At 36.4% G+C, this 27,497-nt stretch overlaps 2 protein-coding genes across 4 annotated transcripts in view; both read right to left on the minus strand.

Annotated features, from left to right (window-relative positions):
* Nucleotides 1–2,109, minus strand: part of TLK1 (tousled like kinase 1) — an 83,620-nt gene extending 81,511 nt beyond the window's left edge. The window contains exons 1-2 of the mRNA XM_072342094.1: nucleotides 1,792–2,109; nucleotides 1,214–1,338 (exon numbers count right to left, since the gene is read on the minus strand). The gene's annotated coding sequence lies outside the window, so the exon portion shown is untranslated. The remainder of the gene's footprint in view (nucleotides 1–1,213; nucleotides 1,339–1,791) is intronic.
* A 653-nt stretch (nucleotides 2,110–2,762) lies between these two features.
* METTL8 (methyltransferase 8, tRNA N3-cytidine) lies at nucleotides 2,763–27,127 on the minus strand. 3 transcript variants are annotated; one of them, XM_072341713.1, is made up of 12 exons: nucleotides 26,997–27,127; nucleotides 26,732–26,824; nucleotides 20,312–20,470; nucleotides 18,742–18,833; nucleotides 13,845–14,233; nucleotides 13,262–13,311; nucleotides 10,783–10,846; nucleotides 10,313–10,452; nucleotides 7,103–7,209; nucleotides 6,943–7,008; nucleotides 6,114–6,340; nucleotides 2,763–3,011 (listed from the first exon to the last, which is right to left on the minus strand). In XM_072341713.1, the coding sequence occupies exons 2-11, from the start codon at nucleotides 26,734–26,736 to the stop codon at nucleotides 6,150–6,152; spliced, it is 1,263 nt and encodes a 420-aa protein (XP_072197814.1). In that variant the 5' UTR covers nucleotides 26,737–26,824; nucleotides 26,997–27,127; the 3' UTR covers nucleotides 2,763–3,011; nucleotides 6,114–6,149. The 3 variants fall into 3 exon arrangements, with proteins under 3 accessions (XP_072197814.1, XP_072197815.1, XP_072197816.1); XM_072341714.1 differs by having other exon boundaries at nucleotides 2,772–3,011; nucleotides 20,312–20,419; XM_072341715.1 differs by lacking the exons at nucleotides 2,763–3,011; nucleotides 7,103–7,209 and having other exon boundaries at nucleotides 6,174–6,340.
* Nucleotides 27,128–27,497: the final 370 nt, after the last annotated feature.

Below are 27,497 nucleotides of genomic sequence, written 5' to 3' on the forward strand. Positions count from 1 at the left end.
CTCGAAATGCCTCCATACTGTCTTTTCGCTTCTCCACCCACCATTCTCTTATCCTCTCACTGCTGAATGTAATCAATGTCAGTGGAACCTAAGCTGCCCGATTCTTCAGAATGACATCTGACTACTGTGCTTAATAGGATATGCAGCAAATAGAACCATTTCAAATGGCAAAGCTCTTCTTAATGTAGAATGAAAGACTACTGGTATGTTCCTCCATTTGAGGAACAGTTGGGAGGAAATGGAGGACAACGTGTGCCTGATGTTAAAGAAAAAAAAGCACAATGTTGGCTCAGCACTGAAGCCCTCCAATACAGCCAATCTGATCCAAGCATAAGTATTCAATCATATGTTCTTTCAGAAAACCAGTTACTTTTACTTGGCTTCTGCCTAGCCTAAATATCAATTTAAAGAGAAAATAAGTGAAAGTAAAGTATATTAAGTAAAGTATATTAAGAGTGATGTTTCTCAGACACTGCACTGAATGTGTCATCCTATATAAAATAGTATAGTGCTGTAACAATCACACAGCAGCTATGTTGTCATGCCAATTAGCATCTTCCTTTTTTTTTTTTTTTAATCCTACGTATTTCTCTCCCTCTGTCTTCTCTTGATTCAATAGAGTGTGCTTACTCAGCCAATTTAGGACTCAGGTTTATTCTTCAATTCTGTTGCTGAGCAATATTAGGGTGTCACAAAAGGTAAAAAGAAAGCTTTAAGTATGTTTGATTGTTCATTTTGTTTTCTTGTTTAATGTTTGGGTTTTTTTTGAAGTCTCAAACATTAAATGTATATTTTCCCTTTTACTCGCACAATATAAAACAAAACAGATGATCGAATGAAAGTGGCTTTTAATTACCCATTGATCACTTAACCTTATGAACATTATGATTCCTTACCTGTATAGTAGCAGGGTATCCCTTTGGATAAGTGCTACTCAACAACCATGAGACTTTGCTGTTTACCTAGCATTTTAAAATAACACAGATTTGTTCCTTAAACTGTTGCAATCTCAGGTAAAGCCTAAAAACTATTCTGCTGTTTTTCTTTTAGGCTGTATTTCTAGTTCTTACAAATTCAATTAAGTTCTGTTGAACAGATGCAAGTGTAACAGAAACTGAGATTGGGAGGCACTTCAAGGTGATAATCTGCAGATATGGTCCTGATTTAAATGGGACAACTTCAGAACATATGGAGTAAATTTAAATTGTCCTACCTTGATTGAGCACAGTCAGGGCGCGCAGACTTCTGTTATTCTTTTGTATTTGCTTCCCAGGAGGTTAGGACTGTGTCTTCTGTCACTTTAGAGTTCTACTTGAAAGAAGGTAAAAACATTGTTCCCTAAGAAAAAAGCAAAAGCAGGTGTATCATAAACCTGCATGTGCTGCTGCAAGCACATGTGCATAGCACATATAAAGTATAACAAATAAAGCATTCCATCTTTGGAATAAACTGAAATGCACTGTGCACGTCTGGGTGAAAGACAAAGCCTATAATATTCCACGCAGATATGGAAATATAGTAGCATTTGAGAGATACAGATCTTGAAGATCGGTTTTTCCACCTAACATTCTTATCCAAATTTCTTTTTTTACTCAGCTTTCACTGTTTATGTGACAGATCAGTCCCTTTTTTCTCCTCACATCCTTCATTTTATTTGTCTACTTCCTAGGCCGTGTCCTCACTGCCTTGTTACATATTTTCCTGTGTTGTTGCCCATGATGTTCTCTTGCTTATTTCCCTATTCAGTTCTACATCTCATTCTTCTTGTTTTGTTAGTTCACCCAAGCTTACTTGTTATTCCACTCCTCAGAGGAAAGATTCCTTTTCTTGTGTGCTTTTGAGCCCCATCCTCATCTTCCTACCCTCCTGCCTGACTCTTCTTTTCCAGGCAGTCAAGCTCTTCTTTTAATAGCTCTCCATCAGCAAAGGGTGGACAATGGTTCCTTCTCAGTTCAGGTATCAAGTCCAGGCATGACTGACATGCCCAAATGAGCAGGTACAGCAGAGAACCTGCTAGAGATGCCCATGGCAACCAAGGTAATTCTTACTGAGCATATATTAATGAGAATTGTGTTTAGAAGACAATCTTTTCCAGTTTCTGTCAGAGGAGGGCAACTGGCATATCCTAAATGTAAAGCAAAGCAAAACAAAACAAGAAACTCTATACATATGATGTCTTTGTTATAAACATGTAAAAAAAGTTTAGGCACTGAAAATTAAAGTGACCCACATTACTGACAATTGAAATGTTAAATATTTTTAATAATATACAGAGTTTATTCTTAAGGCTGTTCCACTACCCATTAGCTGGAAAAATGGTTGATGCAGGAACCATCTACTACAATTGCTGGCATCGACTAAGGTGTATTTTAGTTTAGACTAAATATAAAACAAAACAGAAGATCTAATGTAAGTGGCTTTTAATTACCCATTGATCACTTAACCTTATGAACATTATGATTCCTTACCTGTATAGTAGCAGGGTATCCCTTTGGTTAAGTGCTACTCAACAACCATGAGACTTTGCTGTTTATCTAAAAAAGAACCAGTACTGTAGCACCAGCTGAACAACTACACTACTCATTGCATTCATACAGAAAGAAAAAACACTGTTCTGCACAGGAGATAAAACTCTCCCGTGGAAACAACTGCCTGACACAACGAGGAAAAAGAGGAAATGAAGGATATGTCAATATAACACAGAGCACACCAGAGAAGTGAATGAAAACCACATCACAAATCAAAACGAAGTAGCAAAATTTATGTTAATAAACTCTGTTGGTTTTTAATATGAATTTCAGGACAGTTTGTTACAATTTTTTTTTGTCATCATAAAACAGTAGAATTTGCAGATTAGCAGAGATGCAATCTAGACACACAACAGAAACAAAATGGTTTCCAATACAAGAAGAAACTTGTGTCTAGAACTCCTGCTGTCTCCTTGCCTGCTTTGCATATTCTTTGTCCTCTTCAGATTTGTAGATACTGCACAACCACCTGCCTCGGTTTTGCTGAGGGAAAAAAGAGATTACATGAATTGCTGCTGACTAGACACCTCAGAAAAAGCACAGCAAAGAAATCCGGCTTTTTTTTTTTTTTTTTTTAAACAGTATCTTGTACTTGCTTGAAAACTATGTGACATAAAAGAACACCTAGTCTAAAATGGTAAGTGCTATTCTCATATATCTCTGTACATAAATGTAATGCATATCAGTGGAGGTGGGCAAAAGTTACACCCTGTTAATAAAGGAAGCCGAAGTCCATGAAGCCAAAGCTCAAGATCAGCTTTCTGTAACTGATATTTACATATAACCACAAGTCTGCCTTACCACCACAAGAAGCCTTACTAAACAGGAAAATGAAAAACAAAACAGAGTGAACCAACCACCAAAAGCATATCCACAATCATTTGCAATAAAAATGTTTACTATTCCTATAATATATACTTACATAAATTTATGTAACTAGAGAATCCAGGCATATATCTGATTAAAGGAGTAATTTCAGATTTCAAAAGTGAAATCTACAACTTTATTCTACACTGGGCACTTTTTCTTAGCAATGCCCTCGTTTTTCTTTCTCCCATAACCTTATGTTTCATATAGTTGTCTGCAGTTCTTTTATTCATTTCAATAATTCTACTGGCCTTTCTCTTGGAAATATTATAGTATTGGCTCTCCCAGCTAAAAAATAACACAGATGTTTTGAAAATACTTTAAAAATATACCCCTTTTGAAAGCTGAAATTTCACAAACCAAAATACAGAAAAACACTTGCACTGGCAGTAGGACTTATCAGGAAAAATACTGTCCATTTCCTCTTGCATCTGTCTGACAATAGTTCAGCATAGTTAAAATTCTCTCTGCAGCAGATATTCTACACTCTCACAAATAGTAGCTGATCTTATTGCTTCTAGAACATGTAACACTACACCATTCTTCTAGAACTGACTGCCAATATTTGAGCGGCAAGACATGGAAGAGAAACAGTAAATTTTGCTCAAGGTCATACAAGAATTTAGGGTTTGGTTTCTACTGATGTAATATTTTTGTTGAAATAACAACATAGGATAATAAAATCTTGCCAGAATCAACATATCAGTGTGAGAGACGAAGCAAACATTTCATTAGCTTCTACATATGGAAAATCTACATCATACCATGAATAATACCATATAATGCTCAGGAGCTTATCATCACCATCACCTCCTGGCAAATTCTGCAACTGAAAATGCTTCATACAGGACTCGGAGCTAAGCACAGGCAAAAGTCACAATTAAAAATAAAAGCTGAACAGGATAACATTTTCATTAAAATATAAGCAGATTTTGATTTACATGCTGCAGAATCCTAAGACTGGTAGTTTGAAGAAACACAGCTGTATTTTAAAATTTCATCTGACCTACACCACAAAGCCGTTATTCCAAGTTACAGTATGCGAAAGCTAACTAAAATCTTTTCTAACTCAAGCTTCCTAACTTACTTCATTCATAGACAAGTATCTTACTCTAAAGGGATTTTAGAATACACAAGAAATGCAGGATGAGATTCTACTCTTGAAACCTGTTATTGCACCTCATTCTTGAAATATGTGGAAATTATGCAGGTCCTTCATCTTTTCAAAGGCGATGAAGATACCTAGCATGTAAATGTAGACAATTTCTTTCTTTCCAGAAGGCAATGAGCTTTACTTAGTACAGCAGCTAGCAACTTCCAAAACAACAGGTTGTTAGGTGTGACATGTTTACCCTTCAGACAAAAGCAAGACAAGAGACTTTGAGAATGTAACTGTATTAATGGGACTCAAAACTGCACGCATGTTATAGATTATATAAATTCTATATCCTCGTTGAATTAACACAGTTATTTTATTCATTCACCCATTTCTTATCCTCTCCTAACCCTAACCCACTCCTCCTTCTGAGTAAGTTACTATACAATTTCATTTAAACAGCAGAAATCGTATATTTTAATAGTAGCTCAACTGCCTCAGCACCATGGTGTTCCTCTGACTTCATTTTGGTTTTCACCTTAGAAGCACTTGATATACCAGAGTAGTCCTGTTTCTCCACAGGACCTATAAAAAGCATTTCAATATCTTGATCGATGACAGTGAGATTGAGAGCATCCTCAGTAAGTTTGCTGATAACACTGAGTAGTGTAGTTGATACAATAGAAGAAAAGGATGCCATCTGAAGGAACCTGAACAAGCTCAGAAAGTGAGTCCGTGTGGACCTAATGAGGTTCAACAAGGCCAAGTGCAAGGTATTGCACTTAGGCCTGGGCAATCCCATGTACGTGTACAGACCGGGAGAAGAACTCACTGAGAGCAGCCCTGTAAAGAAGGACATGGGTGTTCTGCTAGATGTGAGCTGAAAGAAACATAGAATTGTTAAGGTTGGAAAAGACCTCCAACTTCATCAAGTCCAACCGCTAACTCAGCACCACCATGCCCACAATAGTGCATGCTTGCAGCCACAGAGGCCAACTATATCCTGAACTGCATGAAAAGAGGTGTGGCCAGCACTATTTAGGCATTGTGGTCATTCTTTTCTACATGATTTTCAGCTTACTACATGTAATACTTGAAATATAACATGTCACTTAGCTGTTACATAGAATTTGGCATATCTCTAATAAGTATGTGGATTGAAAGTGGAGACTTCAGAGGAATAAGCCAGTCACAGTAAAGGATACCTATCTGATACCTATGCATAACACATGCAGTTAGTATGAAGTAACTTTCATGCAAATTAGAAAGAGATCTTTTCTTCACTGTTTATGCAACAAGGAATGTCCCCCAAAAGAGGAAATACAGTTGCAAGACACACAGTGGTTAGAAGAAATTAACATAGCACAGCTTGTAATGAGAGAGTGAGAGCAGACATTCTGAAAAAATCTCAGAAATAATTCTGCTTCATTAAAACTTAAAAACACAGTTATGACTAGATGAATGCATCGCCTTCCATTGCGCATATAAAGAAGTTAGAAAAGCATATATTTTTCAGAACATTTTCAAATACACACTCTTAGTAAATATCAGGGAAAGGTTTTCAATACAATGCAATTCTCCTTCTCAGAGGCTAACACAATATTTATATGAAACATACTTACTCAGATTTGTTTCAGTTTCTTTTGTTAACAGTACAGTTATCCATAAGGATGCCTCTTGGTGGTTTCTTCAGGACTATTAATAGATAGCAGCAATGGTTTTTGGAACTTGCCTTGTACCCAAACTCGCTGCATTTTCACTTTTTTCTTCCTATTTACTTGTAATCGACGATCAAGTAAATTCTGTACTTCAGTTAATCCAGCCAAGTTGAACATGTTCTGTACCTCTTCTGTTTTTTCAGAGGAAGAAATGTTGTAATAAATAAAAACAAAATAAAATTAATTGTCAGCAGGCGGGGTATAATGCACAAGTCTAAACTGATTGCCAACAAAACTGAATGAATGGAAAGGCAATGAGCAGTAGTATCCATAACAAGCAATTTAAGTTTAGTTACTGCAGAGAGAGCAGTTCAAGAACTCAGACAGATCAACACAGCAGAACAAGAAATCTGAGCATTGCTACCAGCTATCCTTCCAAGGATGCTTCTCAACTTTAAAAATAATATTTAAAATATATTGATATATTATTAAATATATTTCCAATTCTTTCAATAGCAGAACTTGAGAATATCATTAGACACAAGATGCTTATTCCAAGAGAAATTTCAGTGATGTCTGCAATGAATTTTGTAGAACCTCAGATGCAACAAATATATCATGTAAAAGGAATTACTTCCTCACAACTTTTAGCTTTGGCTTTTGAAAAAGCAAAGGATTAGAAAAGATGTTCATGAAAGCCTGCTTTTAAATTTATGTTTAAAGATGAGCTTTTATAACCCAAATCATCGTGAGAGACACTCAACATTTGCTATACAAATAAGTTATTTCATACCTTTGGTAAAGAAATATACTCTGGTTCCGTCTCCTCGTACATAAAAATTTTCTGACAAGCAATGACCTAAGACATTAGAACAGAAAAGTGATGTTTGTGGGGGTTTTCCAAAACAAAAAAAAAAAAAACCCAGTAAGCTCCAAAACCATTTAAGAATTACCTTTTTTAAAACGAAGTTGAGCTGTATCGTATCTTCCATAGTCTCGAAATAACAACATCCCTCCAGGTTTCAATAGTTTAACCAATCTATTTACAACCTGTTGCATCCTTAGAAAATAGATGAGATATCAGAGAAATCTGCCAACGTCACTGTTGGATTTTTTTTTTTCCTGGATACTTGGAAAATGCACAGATTCTGATGCTACACCAAGGAGTATATTTAATACAAAAAGGCCAAACATTAGCAAACAGGAAGAACTCTTTACAAAAATAATGAGGAGGAAAAACAAACAAACAAGCAAAACAAAACAAAAAAAAAAAACAAAAACCACCAACTACCAAGAAAAAACATTTACATAAAAATATAGAGGATACAAACTCAAATGAAAAAATGGAATCCCTTGCCTTTGCTTCAATAGTTTCCGAATATATGTCATATGAGTCAGGCATATACATACAACAGCAAACAGTTAGATATGGGCATCAGTGAACTAGACTAAGCCTCTTTATAGTATGCAGTAAAAACAAGGGCATGAAAGGCTGATAAACATTGATTTCTCTATTGAGATACTGATCATGCACACAGTATTTGAATAGTAGTGACAGAGAATGTAATGACAAACATGAATAGTAGCACAGGAGAGGAATTCTGTAGGACTCCATCCAGAGTTCTTGTAAATTAGAGGAGAAAGCCTGCATCCTCCAGAATGTTGGCACATTTGTGAGTCTTGATCATGTCTAAGATCAGCTCTTCCTTACCAAGATCACATCCACTAGCCATATGTACAACAGGAGTAAGTACCACACATAGTGTTCTTTCGCTAGACAAAGGTGTTTTCATTGGCACTTCTTTATATTTGCATTACTCTGCAAAATATATTACTAATGAATAATGCCTTGAGTTTGCCTTACTCTTTTAGAACATTTCATGAATGTGGAAATCATGTTTTCCACATTTATGAAAGACCAAAAAAGGCAGTTTTCACTTTGCAGGCTGCAAGGTAGAGAAGTCCATGTGCCTAACTCAACCCTTCTTTCCACATGGATGCACACAGATCACAAACAAGACATGGAGCCAGAGAGAATAGTAAATGAATGGACAAGAAAAGCATGGTGCTTTTCTATTCACATCTTAAAAGAACTAAAGAAGAGCTAATCATCCTTAACTATGCAAAATCAACATACTATTACTGTCTACTAATAGAAAATCCTTGTACTATGTATGTCTCTCAGATGGCCTACCCCTTCAAAACACAACCATTAGCACAGTTTGGTCCTTATACAACTGCCATGTGCAGTTATCCTGCCTTGATTAGGAAGTAATTCAACATAAAACAGCAGCATATCTCAATAAATAAAATAAGCATACACTTTTTGAGCACATAATTTCCTCAGAGGAAGTCAGATGCTTTAATAGTTCTCCTCTTTGCTAATGCTCAACCCAGGCAGTCATGTATGCCACAATGGACAGAACAGGCAGCACAGCCAAAAAAATATGACCATTCAAGACAGGACTCTGTGCCCAGAACAACAGACTGCCCATGTAAGCATAAGTTTCGTGCACACACAAAAATTTGTACATACATAAAAAGTGAAAGCACTCTGAGAAATCAGATCTGATCTAGTAGGACTGGATCGCACTGATTCACATTCTTTCAAAAACATTTTTTCAAATTTTATGACCAACTTTTAGTGGTGACTTGTAGCAGAATTCAAGTGTATAACTATGAGTTATGAAAGCAGCAACTACCAAAAACTAAATAGATGAGCTGTAGAGGAGTCTCTAATTAACAATTGTGCTGAACACAAATGTGTCTCTCATGCATGTTTTTCACATCCCCAAAGAACCTAAGTTCTGCAGCATCATTCTCTTGGTTTTCCTTTTTTCCTCCTACTTCCAACATTTCCAGGAAAAATGGAAACTAAACAAAAAAGATTTGGATTATATTAATCTGCATGCAGTAACTTCAGCTCTTTGAGAATGAGATGCCTAACAAGTGTTTGGAAAGTCGATCTTATCAGACAGATAATTACATGGAAATTTTTATGGGCACATATATTTGAGTATGTGTACATATGTATGAAAAAACATCCATGTCAGCCTGTGGATAGAGACATGGGAAGAAAAGATAAACACATTTGCACTCAAATGATGAGCAGGAAAACACTGAAATTCTGAGAGAACATCTCATTGCTGCTTTTACAGACTAAGTGTTTGAATGAATGAGCCTCTATTGTCCAATTTTTTCCTGGCAGCATCACTGCAGTTACAGAGATCTGAATTCTACTGCTTGAATTGTCTCTGAAATCTGGATCCAGGCTTTGTATGACTCATGTGCTCATCTCCGAACAAACAGGAAGAAGCAATATCCTATATAGGAAAGATTTTTCTGTGAAGCTAATCGTTAGTAACGTAGACGGGGAAACAGTTTTGAGACTTAGGCAAATACTATCCTGTTTGTCAAGCCCATCTTAATGGCATTCTGAAAGCAGCAAATGCATTACCACACAGAGAGTGTGTATTTCCTTCTAAGTGATCTGGCTAAAGGAAGAGTCAAGTAGTTTAACTTGCATGCACTCTTTTGAACTTTTCTCATTTAAAAAAAAAAAAAAAAAAAAAAACAAAAAACAACACAAAAACAACCAGCTTTAACGGTTATAAAATTCGGTTCATTAACACATTCAGAGCTATTAATGACGAGGTTAACAGCTCTCAACACTGTGCATGAAAATTAGATTAACTTCTTCAAATCCAAACACATTACAAATTTCTGAATGCATTTCAATTTAAAAGACCTGCATGTATGCAGCTGTGTGTGGAAAACCAGCAAACTAAACCTTCATCAACATACTGTAAGGTGTTAAATCGTGAGTGCTTGTCTTTGATCACTGAGAATAATTTCCTTCTGGAAGACTAGTGGTCTGTTTCCGAACATGCAATTTTCTTGAAGCACTGCCACATTTAATAGGGATGTATTTAGTTACAGTATGCCCCTTTTATTTGATGGAGGCAGGAGGTTCACTAATCAAATAGACTGACCAGCTTTTCTCTCTGGAAAACATCATTTAAAATACCTTGGGTTTTTTTTGTAAATATTGTAGCCTGCTAAATAATAAATTAAAGATTCATCATTTTCCTTTGATATTCTTGAAAACCTCTAGGGATAAAAGAGATTTAACCTATTTGCTTTGCCCTTTAGTCCTCATTTACCTGTCAGGATGAATAGTTGAGAGCACAAAGACAAGGAGAATGACATCCAGGATCTCATCTGGAAAAGGATAGGGTAAAGCATCATCACACACATCATGAACAAAGGCAGAACACCGGGCTGAATTGTAGGACGAATGTGACTGTCGGGAAAAAGATGAAAAGAGGCACAGAGAGAACAGTAGTAGTTAATACGTTTACTATGACTCAAGAAACTTTTTTCTTCAATTATTCAGCATTGTAAAACATCTCTCATAAAAGCCTATTCTGTCTGGTATCTTACTCAAGCTGAGAAGCAAGCTTACTGATGGTATTCATTCCTCTTGTACAAAGTAAGACTTTGTTCTTTGGAATATTGAAAACTTCAGTTAAAAGTTGTCAAAGCTATCACATTCTTTTTCATGAAGATGGCTGCCTGGCAGCCTCCTGAATTACAAGCTTATAAAGTACTCTAAAGCAAGCACATGAATTACCTTTACGAGCTCCACTGCTCCTGAAGCAAAATCACAACAGTACAGAAAGGTTCCAGGTGTATTGCTAGAAAAACAAACCACCATCAGTTGAAAAATTATTAGTGTAAAAGATGAAAGTCTGCATCAGTGCTCTTGGAACTACAGAGGGCCCTTTGGGACTTTCCATTGGTTTGATTCAGCACATCTTGATGGACATGGAAAGCTGTATAGGTTGTAATGAGCCAATAGGGCAGATGAATTCATAAGAATACCAACAGAGTTAGTCTAAAAAGGAGGATTACAGCCTTGTCAGGGATAGGAAGTGAAAAGGAAAAGAAAGAAGGTCACAGAGGGCTGCCAGGGGCAAAGACAACATCACAGTGTTATATCACATAAAAGGCACATAAGAGGTCACATTTTCTTCCAAGAAGCATTGGACTAAATCTTTATCATTAACTCATGTATGCAGTCTAATTGGTAAAATAATGTTGAGGTGGATAGGTTTGCAAAAGTCATCCACAGTTCTGTAGATGTTTGGATTCCCATATACCACCTTGTTGTCGTTTAGATTCCATTAAATTGTATTGATTGTTTCCTTCCATTATCTGATTTGTTTTGTAAGTAACGATGAATGAGAATTTCCTGTAGAATTTTTTTGCCTTCCTTTCCCATCCACAACTAAGCCAGCTGCAAATTTCCTTGTACAATTCACCAGATACTAGTAAATTGAGGGAGATGTTTTTTTTTTCACCTCCAAAAAACTCATTTAGAAGTAACTGAGTAAAGCCTCCCCACCAAACCTACTGAAGGATGATCTCATCATCAACTCATGACCAGTTCATCCCTCTTAAAAATTATTTGAGATTTTGGACAGACTGTTTCTTTAGAAAGGGAATTAGTGATCTCTGTTTTAAGTCCCTTCAGGAGAAACCTTACGGACCAAATATATTCTCTGTTGCAGAACAGAACTTTTATGAGCTCTGCAATCACAATGACATTTGGTAAGTTAAGGTTTTCATCATGGATGAAGACAAACAGCCAGGCTTTGGACCCAGACAGTCCCCTGACAAAGGTCCAGTTGGTTACCTAATTGACTTATTGACTTGCTAAAATGTTATTACTTTTATATTACTTTTTAGAAAGCAGAATAGTAGCTGTGTGAAAAGTAAGCTTAAAACAAAGACACAAGTCAATGTGGATAGCTATTTCATGTTGCTTCGTATTAAAAAGCAACTAAAATTTTATGGGAGCATGAAAAACCTGCATAAAAGTTATGTTACAAACTTAAGTGGAATATTTTTGTAGCTAAGGTACATATTTGACTTCAGCTTTCTTTTTTTTTTTATTTATACAAAAGACAATTTTTACATTATTAAATTAAAAAAATAAAAATAAATAAAAAAATCAACTGTGCTTTAAAGCCAAACCTGCAAAGAGGCAAAAAATGTTTCCATCAGGTAATACATAAGATAAATGTATAAGTTGTTCAATGTACCAACTAATCTGGCTGACTGAAGGATTTGCATAAGAATAGAGATCTCCAGGATTAATTAACAATCAGAAATGCCAACCTATGACTAATGCCTCCTGTGAAAAAAACACAGAAGTTTGTCTCATCTTTTTAATACAAATACTCATATGATACAGGGCTTCCCTTTCAGGCTATGCTATCTAAAGCAAACTATTTGTTTTGTGATGAAAATGCATTGCTGACACTAATAGGTTTCATTTATGACCCCAGTGTATCACCTGATTCCTCCTGCTCTCTGTTTCCATATCTACAAAATAGAGGATTTTTGCATTGTTGTGATACTAGCAATCAGAATTCATTTACAGAATAATGAACTATGCTGTACATGACCTCCTGGAGGCATGAATTCTATTTTAATCCATGATATATATCCAGTAAATTTATTTCCAATAAAACCTTCCTGCATACATGGAAGGGAGCACAGGCTGTCATAACAGTGCTTTCTAAAACCAGAAGCTAAGTGCTTTAAACATTTCAGGGAATTAAGTACTGCAGTACAGGACTTGTCACTTCCTTGCCACTAAAACCTGAAGCAATTTGATAAAGTACGTCAACCAAATTAAAAAAACTAACAGAACTTATTGCCAGAAGACCAAGCCATTATTTACTGTCTGAAATTGGCTCTTTAAAGCAGTATCAGGTAGTATCTTTAAAGCAGTATCAGTAACGTATAAGATAAAGTACAGGAGAATATTTAACTTGTCTGTGATTAACTACAATATGTCAGCATGAATGCTTCTGAAGAAAAAAACTTGTCAACAGATATGACACCTTCAAGACTAGGGGCTGAGCAGTGCCAGGGTATCTGGTACTCGTGTTAGCAATATTGTCTGTGGTCTCCGTGCACTAAGAATTTCAGGGCTGTAAAGCATAGCCGTTAGCACTTCCTGCTGCACTAGCCCAGCACCAACATTTGAAGGAAATGGAGAAAAACAGAACTTTCATATTTGAAAATACAGCACTACATACCACAGAACTTTCAAGATAGGAAATACACTATTTCCAGCACCACAACCAACCTAGGATCAGAAGACACAAAAAAGCTGAATGAGCAAATAAAACATATTCATTTTTGTCTTAAATTAGTTAGTAGGTAGGACCCATTAGACTTGAAGGCAGAAAAGGTATAAATAGCTCTCACCACAGTTCTGCGATCACTTCTCTTAAGATCACATTTCTCTTCAATATCTTTCCAAAGTTAAGAAAGACTCCAGCACTCAAACTGCATAGGAAAATGTGATAGCTTTATCCAACCATTTGGCAAGAATTTACCAAGTATGGATAACAGAGCACTTCGTGACAGAATCTCCTATAGGAAAATTAGGAACACAACTGAAAATGGAATCTGACCACACAATTCTGATTTGGAAGAAATTTTAAAGGGGAAGCAGTGCTCAGGTCCTGGGTTGCTCTGAACGTTTCTGCCTTAAGTGAACACAGTAGTTCAAATTCTAACTGTTTACTTTCTTGATAGTTAATAAGCATCTTTATCAAGCATTTGAGTAAGTATGTGGAGCTGTATACAATGGACAGAGCATTTGCAGTGCGTTACCTCTAATATTCTGTACGTGGCATGGCTACCAGGGAAGGATTCCAGCATATTAACTTCTTCCTCATTTTTTTTACCCCGAAGGCTGTCAGCAATAGATATTGATTGTTTTTTATTAGATACGTATCCTTTTTCAGAAGTGGAATCATCTCCAATATTTTTCTTCCAATATCTTTCTCCTTCCTCAATCTCTTTCTTTTGTGAAAAACTGTTGGTAATATTTATTTTTGCATGTTCAGAAGGTCTTTCCTCTATTTTCAACTGTTCTCTCAGTTTTTCTGGAAGAATTTCTGGAAATTCCAAAAACAACCAATTGCGATCCTTGAAGAAGTTATTTTTGTGAGTCTTGTAAAATTCATTCCAATATTTACTGGCTTCTCTCTCATACTTATCTGAAATCAAAACAAAGCAAGAACTTGGTGACCACAAGCTTAGCTGCAAGATACAATAAAGCAACATGAAATCTGAATCTCAAATTTACTATTAAAAGTTTTGGGTTTTTTTGTTTCCCATAGTGTATATACCTAAATAAAAATACATGAATTTGGAGCCTCAACTTGATTTGTGCTGAAAAATACTCCATGAGGTTTTAATTAGATTTCACCTCACTTAGTGGACTTGGGACATAGAGGCTTTCTGCATCTCTTCAAGCAGACAGAGAAAAGATTACTCACTACTCTTTACAACATCTCTTTATTCATGTGATTTTTTTTTTTGATTTTTTTTTTTTTTAATGTAGAACATAGTAATTTCTAAATTATTTAAACGTCTCCTTTTTTCTCTACAGAAGTGAAGATTTTTAGACTTATCATTTTGATTTTTCTACTTTTTGGTGCTGTATTCTGCTAAAGACATTAACAACACAAAGGAAAAGGAATATTTTATGAGTCTTACAAGCTGTAACCCTGTTTATAAACTCCAGCTTGCCATTTTGCAACAGCACGACACTGCTGATTCAGCAGGTGATTCACCACAACCCGCAGATCTGCAAAATGACTACCTTGCCAATTGTTCCAGAACTTATCTGCCCCCTCTCCTTGGTTACTCCTAAGCAAAGTATTCTGTACTTATTTTTATCAGATGTAACTCTATATTTTCCAGATCATTTTTTTGATTATAATTTCTCAAGATATTTCTAAATTCTAATCCTCTTCTTTGCCATACTTGAAAGACCTCTTCAATAAATACCACCTTCAAGTCTCCCATTCTTGAAGTCACTAATGAAATCACCGAGCAGTACTAGACAAAGAACAAAATGATACTGTGCCCAGCATAGCCTTCCAATCTGAAAGGAACTCTAAGCATTCATTCACCCCAAAACAGCTTCATTACCTTTCGCTAGCCTAACCTGCTTGTTAAAATGTCAAGGAAAGTATAGTCAAAAGCCTGACTAAGAATAAATTATATGACATCTGCTGTTTATTCCTCATCTCCAGGACTCACAACCTTCTCCAAGAATGAAATTAGCATGATTTTAAGTGTTTAACTCATAAAAAATATTGTTGGCCAGTATCTCCTTTGTTCTTTCAAATGCAGTGCATGCTACCTGTAGATTATCTTTTCCAGATTTTTTTCCAGGAGCTGAGACAGGAATTCCTGACATGTCTTTCTTCCTACCTCCACTTACTAAACAAACAAACAAACATAACCCCAGCCAGCTCTGTTTTCTGCTTTCCTGATCATCCATGTACTCTATGGATATATTTTGTAACCTGTTCTTCTTCAGAGGTAGATCTTCTGGCTAGCAGTAATTGCACTAGCAACTGTACTGCAGCTAACCCTACAGGAAGGCTGATAAAAAGATAACAATTTGAGCTCTTTCAATACCTCTTTGGTTGATTATTTTTCCTTCCTCACTGCTCCTGCCAAATACCAAACCAAATCTTTATCCTGTTTCTCTCCTTATTCCCAAAGCATTTACTGAATTGTTTCTTGTTACCCTTGACACCTCTTGTGAAGCGAACATCAAATTATGTTGCCTTTTTGACTTCTTCCTCATTCATTGACAGTAATCAGATCTTTTAATAGAAATGCATACAGTAAATACATGGTGCATTTCTTCTACTCTCATTTAAATCTTAATATACCATTTCCTGGATCACTACAGCTTTTCAGAAATAAACAAGGCTGAGAATTATCACTAGAGGCACAGACAGGCAGTGGGAAGTGGCAAGGAGGTGGCAGAATGCCTTGTCCTAGAAATATGAATAATTTTTAGAATTTATAATTTAATACATCTAAACGTATTATTAAAGGGCAAGACCCAGCTATGCACAGCAACTGTACAGATGTGTTTTATAATCTCAAATGCACAGTTGATTGAGGTCGTATATACCAGATTTCAATAATGTACGTTACACATTCGTGAAGATTGCTCAGCTCCAATACAAAAATCAAATCATCTACTACAAAGATTCTTAATTCATTACTACTCTTTTTTCATACTGAGTATTTTTCTGCAGTATTCTTCAGAACCCTTGGACTTAAATGCCCATTTCAAAATGGAAGCAAAGCAATTTCTAAAGTTCACCTTTCAAACTTTATTAGTTTAATATCAGACAGATTCAAGTGCAAGAACTCTTCCCATTCTTTCAATGGTCACACCTGCACCACTGAGTAATAGCCACACATAGTATTATTACTAATAAATTTTTCTGACATAGAATCACGGAATCACCAAAGTTGGAAAAGACTTCTAAGTTGAACCAGTCCAACCGTCCACCTATCACCAGTATTTCCCACTAAACCATGTCCCTCAGTACATCATTTAAACATTTCTTGAACACCTCCAGGGACTACTGGGGGATCAGGCCTAGTGAGCATGGGTTCATGAAAGGCAGGTCCTGCTTAACCAACCTGATCTCCTTCTCTGATCGACTGACTTGACGGATGAGGGAAAGACTGTTGATGTAGTCTCCCTAGGCTTCAGAAAAGCATTTGATACTGTCTCCCACAGTATCCTCTTGGAGCAGCTGGCAGCCCATGGCTTGGACAGATACACTCTTTCCTGGGTAAAGAACTGTCTGTACGGCAGGGCCCAGAGAGTGGTCATGAATGAGTTAAATCCGTCTGGTGATCGGTCATGAGAGGTGTTCCCCAGGGGTTGGTACTGGTGCATTTACTGTTCAATATCTTTACTGATAACTACAGTCACCACATTGGCTTATTTTGTTGTTGCTTCCTCCACATTGTGTCCTTTTGAATATTTAAGAAGCCTGACTACTACTTTTTCCAAAGCCCATAAAATCTATAATGAAATTAAGATACAAACTTTTGAGACAGCTACAACCAAAAAAGTCTCTTTCTTAGTCCATTTGATTTTTCTCCAAAACAAAATCTATTCTGACATGTATTTCATGCACTGACAATCAGACCTAAGAAGAAATCAAACACATCAAACAAGCTAATACCTAAATCAAATTCCTAAAACTAGGATCACGGGTTCACTCACTCATTCACTTTAACATCTCGTTTTACTAAGGCTCACCAGAACTATTCTATTTTAGTGATTTCAAGATAGCTGAAATCTATCTTTTCTTTTTCCCTTACTGCAGTTTCCAAGGCTTCAAAACAACCTGCTCATTAACTTCCATCTAGTTCATTGTTAACACAAATAGGCCAAAACATACTTCCATTTGCAGAATTAAGCTTAAGCTTTCTGAACGAACAGTTTCAGAAACCTATTCAGCTTCTAAACAGAGAGGCATTCATGGGGAATCATCTTGGATTCTTTTATTTCTTGACAAATGTTTGATTATTTCATTTCTCACCAGCTCAAACTAAGGTCTAATTGACTGTAGGTTAAGAATGAAAGATTCCATGAGTTACATGGTTACATATTTACTTTTTAATCACGATCTCTTTTTCAACTATTCATACAAAAATAATGAAAATACCAGATGTCAGTTTTGAAAAGCAAACATTTTACTCCTGGATTGAGATAAAGAATGAGAGACACAAGAAAAGAAAAGGGCAGATGACAAAGTGGTGGAGAGCACACACACCAAAATGCACTCACAGCTAATTCACATACACTCAAACATTTGCACTGGTTATATCAATAAAACTGAGTACAGGGTCATAACGACACTATCTAATTCTACATGTTCAAAACATGCTAGGTAAACTCTTGCCCATCCAAGTAATTGTTTTCAGAATATCTTTATAATAAAGGAGCAAATTAAGAATTCATTCTTCTAGGTTACTACCAAATTAATACTCCACCTTTAGCATACATAACTACTAGCAAATTCAGTCTAAGATTTAGTTTACCAGTTTGAGCCTAGAGCAGTGGTTCTTCAGAAATGCACATCATGTTAAGTTTTGCCTCTAAAGACAGGTATAGGATTCCCTAATCATTTGTAGGACAGGCTCCATATTTTGGACCACCTTCCACACAAAGTGAAGTACTTCAGTTTGACCGATGCAGCAAGCTGGGGTGAGCTCGGATCACTGTAACTTTCATGGCACTTAACAGAAATATAGTGCCACGTACAAATATTAACTCTCTAAACACTTAACAAATCATTTAAGAGGATTTGAATACTGCACATGGGAATTTTCATTCCCAGCACCTCAGCTGGCTACAAAGTCACTCCTCCTTTGGTCAAGCTAACAGTCTGTTTAGTAGGAATTTTATCCTAAAGAACTTTTACTAAAGAAGTCTTTCCTCACAACTGCACCAAACTGATTTGTTTTTCATACATCCTGTTGCTCCTCCAAAAAGCAAAATCACTTAATTAAGTAAATTAATTACTAGAAAAACACACCTTAGGACAATCCCCTTTGATCAGAGAACACAAAAATAAAAGGAGTACTATTGGATTTCAAAACTTCGTTAAGTGCTTCAATAATTGGTGTTAAAATGAGATTTTTTTAAAAGTAATTACGGATTTCTTACCTTGATCTTCCAATTGGACTTTCACAAGTGAGTTCTCTGCTGCTTTTTCCTTGGCACGCTCCTCCTCTTCCTGTGACCATTGCATGTGGTCCCTGAAAAAAAAGGCAAATGAAGAATCAGCCTTTAAATATGATTTTTCATAATCATTTTCTGGGGAAAACAATCACAAATTAGCTGCAATGTCTCAAATTCATTTGCTTTTAAAATACAGGCAAATGACCAAAAAGAGATGGACAGAGTTGAAAAAAAAAACAAAAACAAACAAACAAAAAAGCTTCAGCGTGTTACAGGCAAAAATTATTAGTCAGGTAAAAGTCAAATGAAATGATTAAGAAAAAGCTTCAAGCTGCATCTGGGCTGAGGAATATGCATTTTTTATTAAGAATAGGACTAACATTTCTCCTGAAAAGAGTTCACTGTCTCTAAAACCAATCTTCCTGTTCTGTAATCAGCGATATACAAGTAACTTAATTTTTAATTCTCGTATGCCTTAAATTTATCCCTGAAGTTTCTGGTCTGTTATCCCAGTATTATGTTATCCATTAGCTTTTTATTATTATTAGTCACATTCTGTCTGTTTTCAGAAATAGCTAAATATTTGCTCTCAAAAATCATGTGGCAGAGTTCAAAATATACTTTAAAACTATGCAGTAAATGATTTCTTGTTCATTCTTTAAATGCCCTGTTTCTCCTTTTGTCAAATATTCCTTCTTCTTAAATCATGCACTACAGAATTAAAAATTCCTGGTCTTCCTGATAGCATAGGAAGATGTTTTCCTACTTTCTAGATAGATTCTTCTAACAATTATTTTCCACTTACTGTATAGTTTCAACTTGTTCATCTCCATTCCACAGAGTAAACTCCTAGTCTTATCAATCTTATTTCCTAAGACAGCTTTCCAACAGTGTTCAGCAGGATTCTCACTGTTTGCTGGCCCCCCATTAATCATAAAAATACCTTTTAGAAGTAGAGATGCCTAGCTGCTTATCAGAGCAATTATTACTCTTATAAACATAAGTAATTGTTTTCTCTGCTACTATATTGATTATTTACATTATGATTTGTGTTTTTCTGGTGTTTTGAGTTCATCTTGTTGGGTTTTTTAACCATTAAGCACTGCATGCAATCTCTGATGAAATACTTGTAAGAACTTCAGTATGCAGAACACAGTTTGCTTTTGATGTGGTATCAGTTGTAGAACACAATGCCAATACATTATGCAGTATTTTTGTGCCTAAAAAGTACATTTCTGCCATTAAAACATATACTACCGGTCCTCTGCACTGTTTCCTAATTCATTGCAGAATTATTTTGCCTTTCATCATATGACTACATACTCCACTTTTTACACAAGCCACTGAAAACTCATAGTGTCAAGGCTATTTATGACAGTATGAATTCCTCTTAAGCAACACCTTTCAGAACCAATTCTTAGTCTATTGTTTTATTCATATGTATACAAACATACACACATGCATTGGCATGTAATACATATGTATAAATATACATTATTCATTATAGTAAATAATATAGACAAATATGAAAATCATCCTTAAATAGATATCTTACCACATGTTATGCTCAAAAACTTTGGAAGGGTCAGTTAAAATCCGTGATCCAAGTGGAACAGCTGGCCGCCGACTACTCTGGTGCCTTTGCTGCATATTGCTTTTTTTGCTGAGACACAAAGCAGAAAGCCTTGTAATGAAATTCATTTTGTTCAGAGATCTGAAAATACAATTAACTCAAATTACAGTTTTGCCGTAATTTAGTTTTTTATGTCACTTAGAAGAGAAACTGGTCAAATAATCAAGAACCAATATCAACCTTAGTAATAATCTTGTACTATAATATCAATTTAAATGCTTTTTAAAGAGCAGCAATATCCCCTGAATGTGCTGAAAGTCCAAGCAGTCCCAAAGCAGGCTACTGCAACAAAACTGGAAAGGTAAATTTTTTGGTGTAATTTTAAAGTCCTAACTGCCAGTGGAAATGAACACAGAAAAACAACAAATCAAGTTGGACATTGCATTCTTAATAAAAGAGAAGCAAAGAGTGATCAGTAATTAAACCACTTGTTCAAAAGGGTACACATTGTCATTGGGCTTCACATTTTTCACCCCATTCACCAGGAAACAGTCTTCAAATATTCAATTCTAGAATTGTGATTGTGGTTTTGTTCTTTTACTCAAGAAATGAAAGATTCAAAAACTGTCAACATTATGCACCAGAAATGCTTCCAAAATTTCTGCTTTGTATTCTGCTGAACCCCACTCAGTGCCCCCTTAGAAATCAATGGTTTTGGATGTTAAATTTCATAGAATTACTCATAAAATGGCTTGGGTCAGAAGAGACCTTCCAGATGATCCCAGTTCCAGCTCTTCTGTCACGCTAATTACAAAATGCTTGTTTCTATGTTTTTCTATTACATGTACAGCTGTCATCTGTTATTGTATTTTACTTCAGATGGAATCTCTTCATACCATATAAATAACAAAAGATAACAAATGTGTGTAGCTAGTACCAGAATTTTGTCTTGTTGGGATTTTGTTTGTGGGTTTTTTTTTTGGCATATTCTTGTTAATGTAGGCTTTCTTGAAGATAAGTAAAATGAATTATTCCTCCTCCTAGATTTACTCTGATGTGCTTTAGTTCTTTTTCCCTTCAGCTGTTCTGTATGTGACTTTAAAAATGACTCTTTTTTTTTTTTTTTTTTTTTTTGAGTGCTTCTGCTGTATATGCCACGCATACAAATTTAGCACACTGGAAATACAAAATGTAGTTACAAAAGAACAGGCGCAGTTTAAGTACAGGCATTATTAGAAAACACTCCGTGTAAATTGGTAACAAAAGGAAGATTTCCATCTTGAGGAAAATCCTACTATTCGATCACAAGTCTTGTACCATGAATAAAAACAGATTAATTTGTGCACATCAATACAAAGCTGGGCAAAGAAGTTACTTCAATTAAATGAACAACTCCTCATTTAAGGTGTACTTTGGAATGAGTCATACTTTTTAAAGGGCATTATTTATTCATTTTAAGCCTACAGAAAAACAAGAGGAAAAAATAAGATTAAAATTTCTCTCTATTTGTCTAAGATTAAACAAAATGGTTTTTTAACCTTTTGGCTGCCAATACCAAATATATACACTGTTACATTTTGGCTACCAGGCCTGCAATGTTCTATCGGGATATGGGGCATCACCAGGGAAAATGCAGCATTTAATCCTATTAAAGAAATATTAAAACCTCTTCAAATTTCCATGATTTCATGATGGCTTTTTGTTTTTGATGTAGCTGATCAACTAAAACAAGTCCAGTTTACACTTAAGTTAATACAACCCATTTTACTTTTTCCCTGAAAATATGTATGAACCATTTTTCATAACAAGATGCGTCATTATTAACACATATGGAACATTATGAAATAGTAACAATGAGGCATAAAAACTACCACACCTTGACAAATTCTGCAAAATGTAATTTACATTAAGGCAGTCTTCTTGGTCACAAAACCAAGTAGAAAAGAAACACAAAACAAAACCACAAAAATTATCACAAATTTTTGATTAAAAATTATCATCATTAAATAATAAAAGTGTCTGGATAAAGATTCCGTGATTACACTGCAAACTGTTTACAAATCCCCTTCCTCCTTCAATCATTCAAAAAGACCTGAGTTAGTATCTCGCATTTCCTGTGACAGCATTTATATTCAGCATAAAATACAATGATTCAGCTGGGAGGCTAGTCACATAATTTTTCTTGGCTTTCTAAATATCTCAGTAAGAACATGAAAAGATGCACAGATGGAAATTATAGTCAGATGACTAAGATGATCCGGCACCAGTAAAAATCCAGAGATGCAGCTCTTTTTTATGAGAATATGATCTTCTGAGCGATAATTACACAAGTTTAGCTGATAAATTCTGAAATATCAAGAAAATGCAAGGATAGGGAGGAAGGCAGGGAAGTTAAGTTCACTGTTCATCCAGTGTTAAATATCAAGAAGTTCCTTGGAGGTGTGCACTTATCTAAGAGATAGAATGACCCACAGATCGTGAGATCAATAGGCAATCTGGCTACTAGAAGGTCTAAGAGCATTTATGTTGCTTGGAAGACTAATTCTCATTTTCAGAAGTGAGTCATTCCTTGATTATTTCTCTAACTGATTTTGTTAATGAAATAGGCAACCAGCCTTTCTCTTTGTCAGATATGATCATATCCTGAAGCAATGTCAGCAAAAAATGTCTGAAAGAATCAGGAATTATTTCCTTGTTCAGAGCTACAGTCAGGAAAGCTTGACTATTAATCCAAGCAATCCAACCTTTACCTTTAAGGATCTTATCATGACACTGCAATACATTGAAAATGCCTTTTTTGTAGAAGCTTTAGCTGGTTTTCAGGGGGAGAAAAAGCTTTAAAGCAACTACACACTCAGTAACCGTGCTCAAAAGGAAACAGAAGATATATTTTCCCCCGTGGAGCTTCACATTTCAGCCTTTAAAATTGCTGCTACAAAGAAGGAATAACCTTAAGAAAATCCTCCCCTCCCAAACACTTTAACACAGCACCTTTAGAAAAGCGTGGTGAAGGTGAACATGTCATCTGCCAGGTAGACAACAAGCATTTATGATGGATGTTGGCATTAAAATCTCAAAGCAGTTACATCCACACAGATAAAATTAGAGATGTAGGAGAGAAAACTGTTCTAATCTTGTTTTAAACAGCGAAGTTCACACCAAAACATATGTAAACTACTTCACTGATGAATAATATACTTAAGAAGCATGAATTCTGAAATAGGTGTCAAGAAAAAAGACAGAAAAAAAAAGAATATCTCCCCATTTTTGTCTGAGAAACTAGTTTCAGTTAAGCTAATGATGAAAACCTTGTGACACACAACTGATTTCTTGCTGCAGAGCTAACAAGTCCTTCCATTTGCAATTGCTGAGCCTACCTGTACGCAGAGTCACCATTACAAGGAAAAACATGAGCCTGTACTAGGAAGACTATGTATAGCTTCCATTACATTTCTGTTCAGAAAGATATCATGGAAACAGTGATTTTCATATCATTCGTTCTACTTGGAACCTAGAAACTTATCTACAAGACACTTGATAATCAAATCCAAATGCCCTCCTATAAAGCATATGCTAGCATATTTTATCACCATCAAACAGCTTAGCTGTACAATGCGAGTAGTAAAAGGGATCACGAACACAAAGTGAAAAACTCCTTATGACGATGGTAGCACTGAAGGTATAACTACAAATTATCAGTAGTCTTTTTTTTTTTTAAATACATGTTTGGTATTTCTGAGATCCAGGTACCACCCAACAGGTCAAATGAAGAGGGGAGGAAGAAAGGATGGAAGCAAGGAACAAAGAGATTTTGCTATCAACCAAATTCATTCATGAAGTGAATACATAGCGCTATTCTATTCTACAAAGTGACAAAACATGCCCTTCTGAGGCTTCACAATTAGTCCTTCAATGACTCGCTTTACAAGAAGTGCCCAGTTGAAACACAAAGATATTTCCAAATTTCTCAAACTCAGCAGATCTAAAACTCTCAAGTATTTTTCCTTCCCATCATCACTGGGATGATGCAGCCATCCCTGTGGGCGCACAGCAACTTTCAGAAAATACTGAAGAGCACTGGCTACACATCAAGGGGAAAAGAAAAGCAAAAAATATTTTGATTAATAAGGAGAAACAAAATACTACACTGACTCCTGCGGGGCAACAGTTTACATTGGTTAAAAAGCAACAGCAGATGCAAACAAACAAGACTCAGACAACTAACCAGCAAGCAGATGTATTTTTAACCACATATACAAAAGTGTTAAGAAAGAAAAGACTGCTCCTACACTACCTTTCAGGTAGTCTGTGCAAATAGGTTAAGAAAAGAATAGACTGTATGAGGGCAATGGGAGACAGAGATGAGGAAGGATGATGTTATTCTTTGCCTGCAAAAAAATTACTCAGACCATTACATATCCAGAAAAAACAGCAACATAGCTTGAAGGTATTTTATTTGGGATAAAATAATGTATGTAAGTACTATATAATGGACTATTATTAGGTACAAGCAGACAGCTAAAAATCCTTGAGGGTTTAAAAATATTACTATTACTTAATTTCCTAATTTGGAGAATAGCCACTATTTTCCCTTGATATTCCTGTAAAAATTATTCTGCAACATAAACCATTTTTGCAATATCTTACAAAACTCCAGGCTGAATTATCTTTATTCTTTTATTTTAAAGAAGCAATCACTGCACCATTCCCACAAAGAAAGGGAAAACGTTTTTCAATTGAGACTATGAACTGCACTAGTTCACACTGGCATATGCATCTGATTGCCTGGAAGACAGTGGAAGCAAAGGAAGCCTTATCTCCAGTACTGAGGGAATTGACTGCAATCTTTAATATGTTTTTAAGGTATTGAAAACACTTTAAAAATGCAGATGAAGACAAAATAATGGCAACTGCAAGATCAGAGACGTGAACAGCCAGCAACAAGGAAAGGAATGGTTACTTCAGAAACAGAGATGTATTTTATTTTCTAAATCTTTAATCAATGTGAGTGCCATGAACATAAAACAACTAACACAAGTGTTTTATCTGAATTAATTCTATGTATAAATGTATGGAATTCAATTCCTAAATTGCTGTAAGTGACTAATGTAATCGGCCCTATCCTAAACTTGAGCTCCTGTTTCTTCTTTTACTTGACTTGGCAGGGGATAAAAAATTCTTACAGAAGCTTGACCCCAAATGTAATGATTCTGTTAACACTTTCTATGTATATATGTATATGGAAGCTTTTGTTTTTACCAGGACGTTTTGTTGAAACTGTTTCATTTCAGTTTATAATGTAGATGTGCTGGCTTCACCATCAAACACTATTTTGACTTTAAAATGAAGCTTCAGTAAGGAATTCGAACTGAATATACCTCAATTTGTGAAAAATACTTTAATTCTAACTGAAGTTAAAAATATATTATTATATCCTAGAATAATTTTTTGAAAGGAATTTCCATTTTATGATAAATCTATTTATAATGTGATTTTCAGATTTTACTACTTCACCTACTAAAGGCATGCTCAGAGATCACACAACTATAAACTTGAAGTTAGGAAGATTCTGTTCACTCAGCACAAATTTCTTAAACACTGAAATGAAGACACAAATGTACACATGATTCTTTAGGTTACAATCCTGCAAAAACCCATGCATTAGTTTAACTTTACAGACAAGTTGTTTTCCCACATATCAGAATATTTGTGGGGACTTTTTACATGGCATTTAAATATGTAAGTATTCTGCACAATCCTTTACTGTCCTCTTCCCTGCTGAAAATTCTGTTTTTCCCATTTTTTCCTGAGATAATTCAACATGTTTTCTTACTTATCCATCAGAATGTAACAGAAAACTGATTTATTGAACTCATCTGTTTGCAAGCTTAACATCAAGAGGAAGCCATCAGTGACAAACAGAACTCAAAACGAAGGCCTCCCAGTTAACCTGTGCACCCTCTGCTGGCTGACGCTTAGGTAAGTGAAAAAGAAAGTGCACATGTTTATAACTACATCCTTACTATGCACGTAAGTACAAGCTCATTTTTCAATCACTACAGTTGTTTTTCAACCCTACTTTCTATGAAATACCGAGCACGTAACTTTATCAACAAACCAAAGATCACTGGTCTGAACACAAAACACATAATTTTCCTGGATGGGTGGACTTTGCCACCCTTGAGGTGACCACCAGTGTGCAGAGCCACATGAGCACCACTGGGGCAACAGCAACTGCCCCACCTGCACCTTCTCTTGCTGCTCCTAAATGCTGGTGATGCACCACAGCATCACAGCACTGGACTCTCATTGCTGTTACAGTACCAGCAAATGTGCCAGGTCCCGCTCAGGGATCCTGGAGAACAGACACAGAAACACGAAGACCAACAGCTTGAACATTACCCCATTTGGGCCTTTGGAGGAAAGCTTGTCTCCAGAAGTCCAGTTTCTCTTCTGCCAAATGCTGTTGATGGTGACAACTTTTAGGAAGCAGCTCTAAAAAAATAAGTATCACACAACTCAGGGAGGTGTTGCAGAGCCCAGAAATACAGTTTTAAACACCCTCCTCCAATCCCCACCCACAGCAGGACACATGTTGCTCAATTGCTTGGGGCAGTGCCACACACCCAGCAGCGCAGCCCAGCTCGACCCACACCCCGGTACTCACCTGAGAAAACAGGAGCTTCGGCTGTAATTTCTTCCTTTGACTCAATTATCTCTCACAAAACTCTCCTGCCTTTTACAGCCTAGGATGGAATTCCTCCCTTTGCACCTCTGTATGCCCGTGCACGTTGCATTAAATTCAGTCCCTCAGCGCGGCGACCAGAGATCACAGCGGCAGCCGCCGGCGGACTCGGAACCCCGAAGCCTCTCCCTGCGGGTCCCCCGCGGGCAGCCCCGGCCCTTCAGGCGCGGTGCGGGTGCTCCGGCGAATTCCGCCCCGGAGAACTACAGTACCCGGCGGGCCGCGGGGCGGACAGCGGCGTGCTGGGTAACGCGTCCTCGCCGCGAATGGCGATGCGCTCCGGACTCTCAGCTCCCCGTACCGGCCGGGTGGTTCCGGTGTGCGTTCCCCGGCCTGGAGGGGCCGCTCCGGCCTTTCCCCACTCCGAGTCGGCCGTGGGCTCGGGCCCGTGACGTCGGTGGCTTCAACGTGCGGCTCCGGGCA

The sequence above is a fragment of the Excalfactoria chinensis genome, chromosome 7 (assembly GCF_039878825.1).
Source record: "Excalfactoria chinensis isolate bCotChi1 chromosome 7, bCotChi1.hap2, whole genome shotgun sequence".
NCBI classification, from domain to species: Eukaryota; Metazoa; Chordata; class Aves; order Galliformes; family Phasianidae; genus Excalfactoria; species Excalfactoria chinensis.

What these genes read in the sequence shown, in the direction of transcription:
- METTL8 (XM_072341713.1), bottom strand. An exon ending in GTTTTTGAGCATAACATGTG is followed by an intron (nt 18,834 to 20,311) that starts GTAAGATATCTA and finishes CTTTTTTTTCAG; the next exon opens with GGACCACATGCAATGGTCAC. An exon ending in CCTATCTTGAAAGTTCTGTG is followed by an intron (nt 10,847 to 13,261) that starts GTATGTAGTGCT and finishes TTGTTTTTCTAG; the next exon opens with CAATACACCTGGAACCTTTC.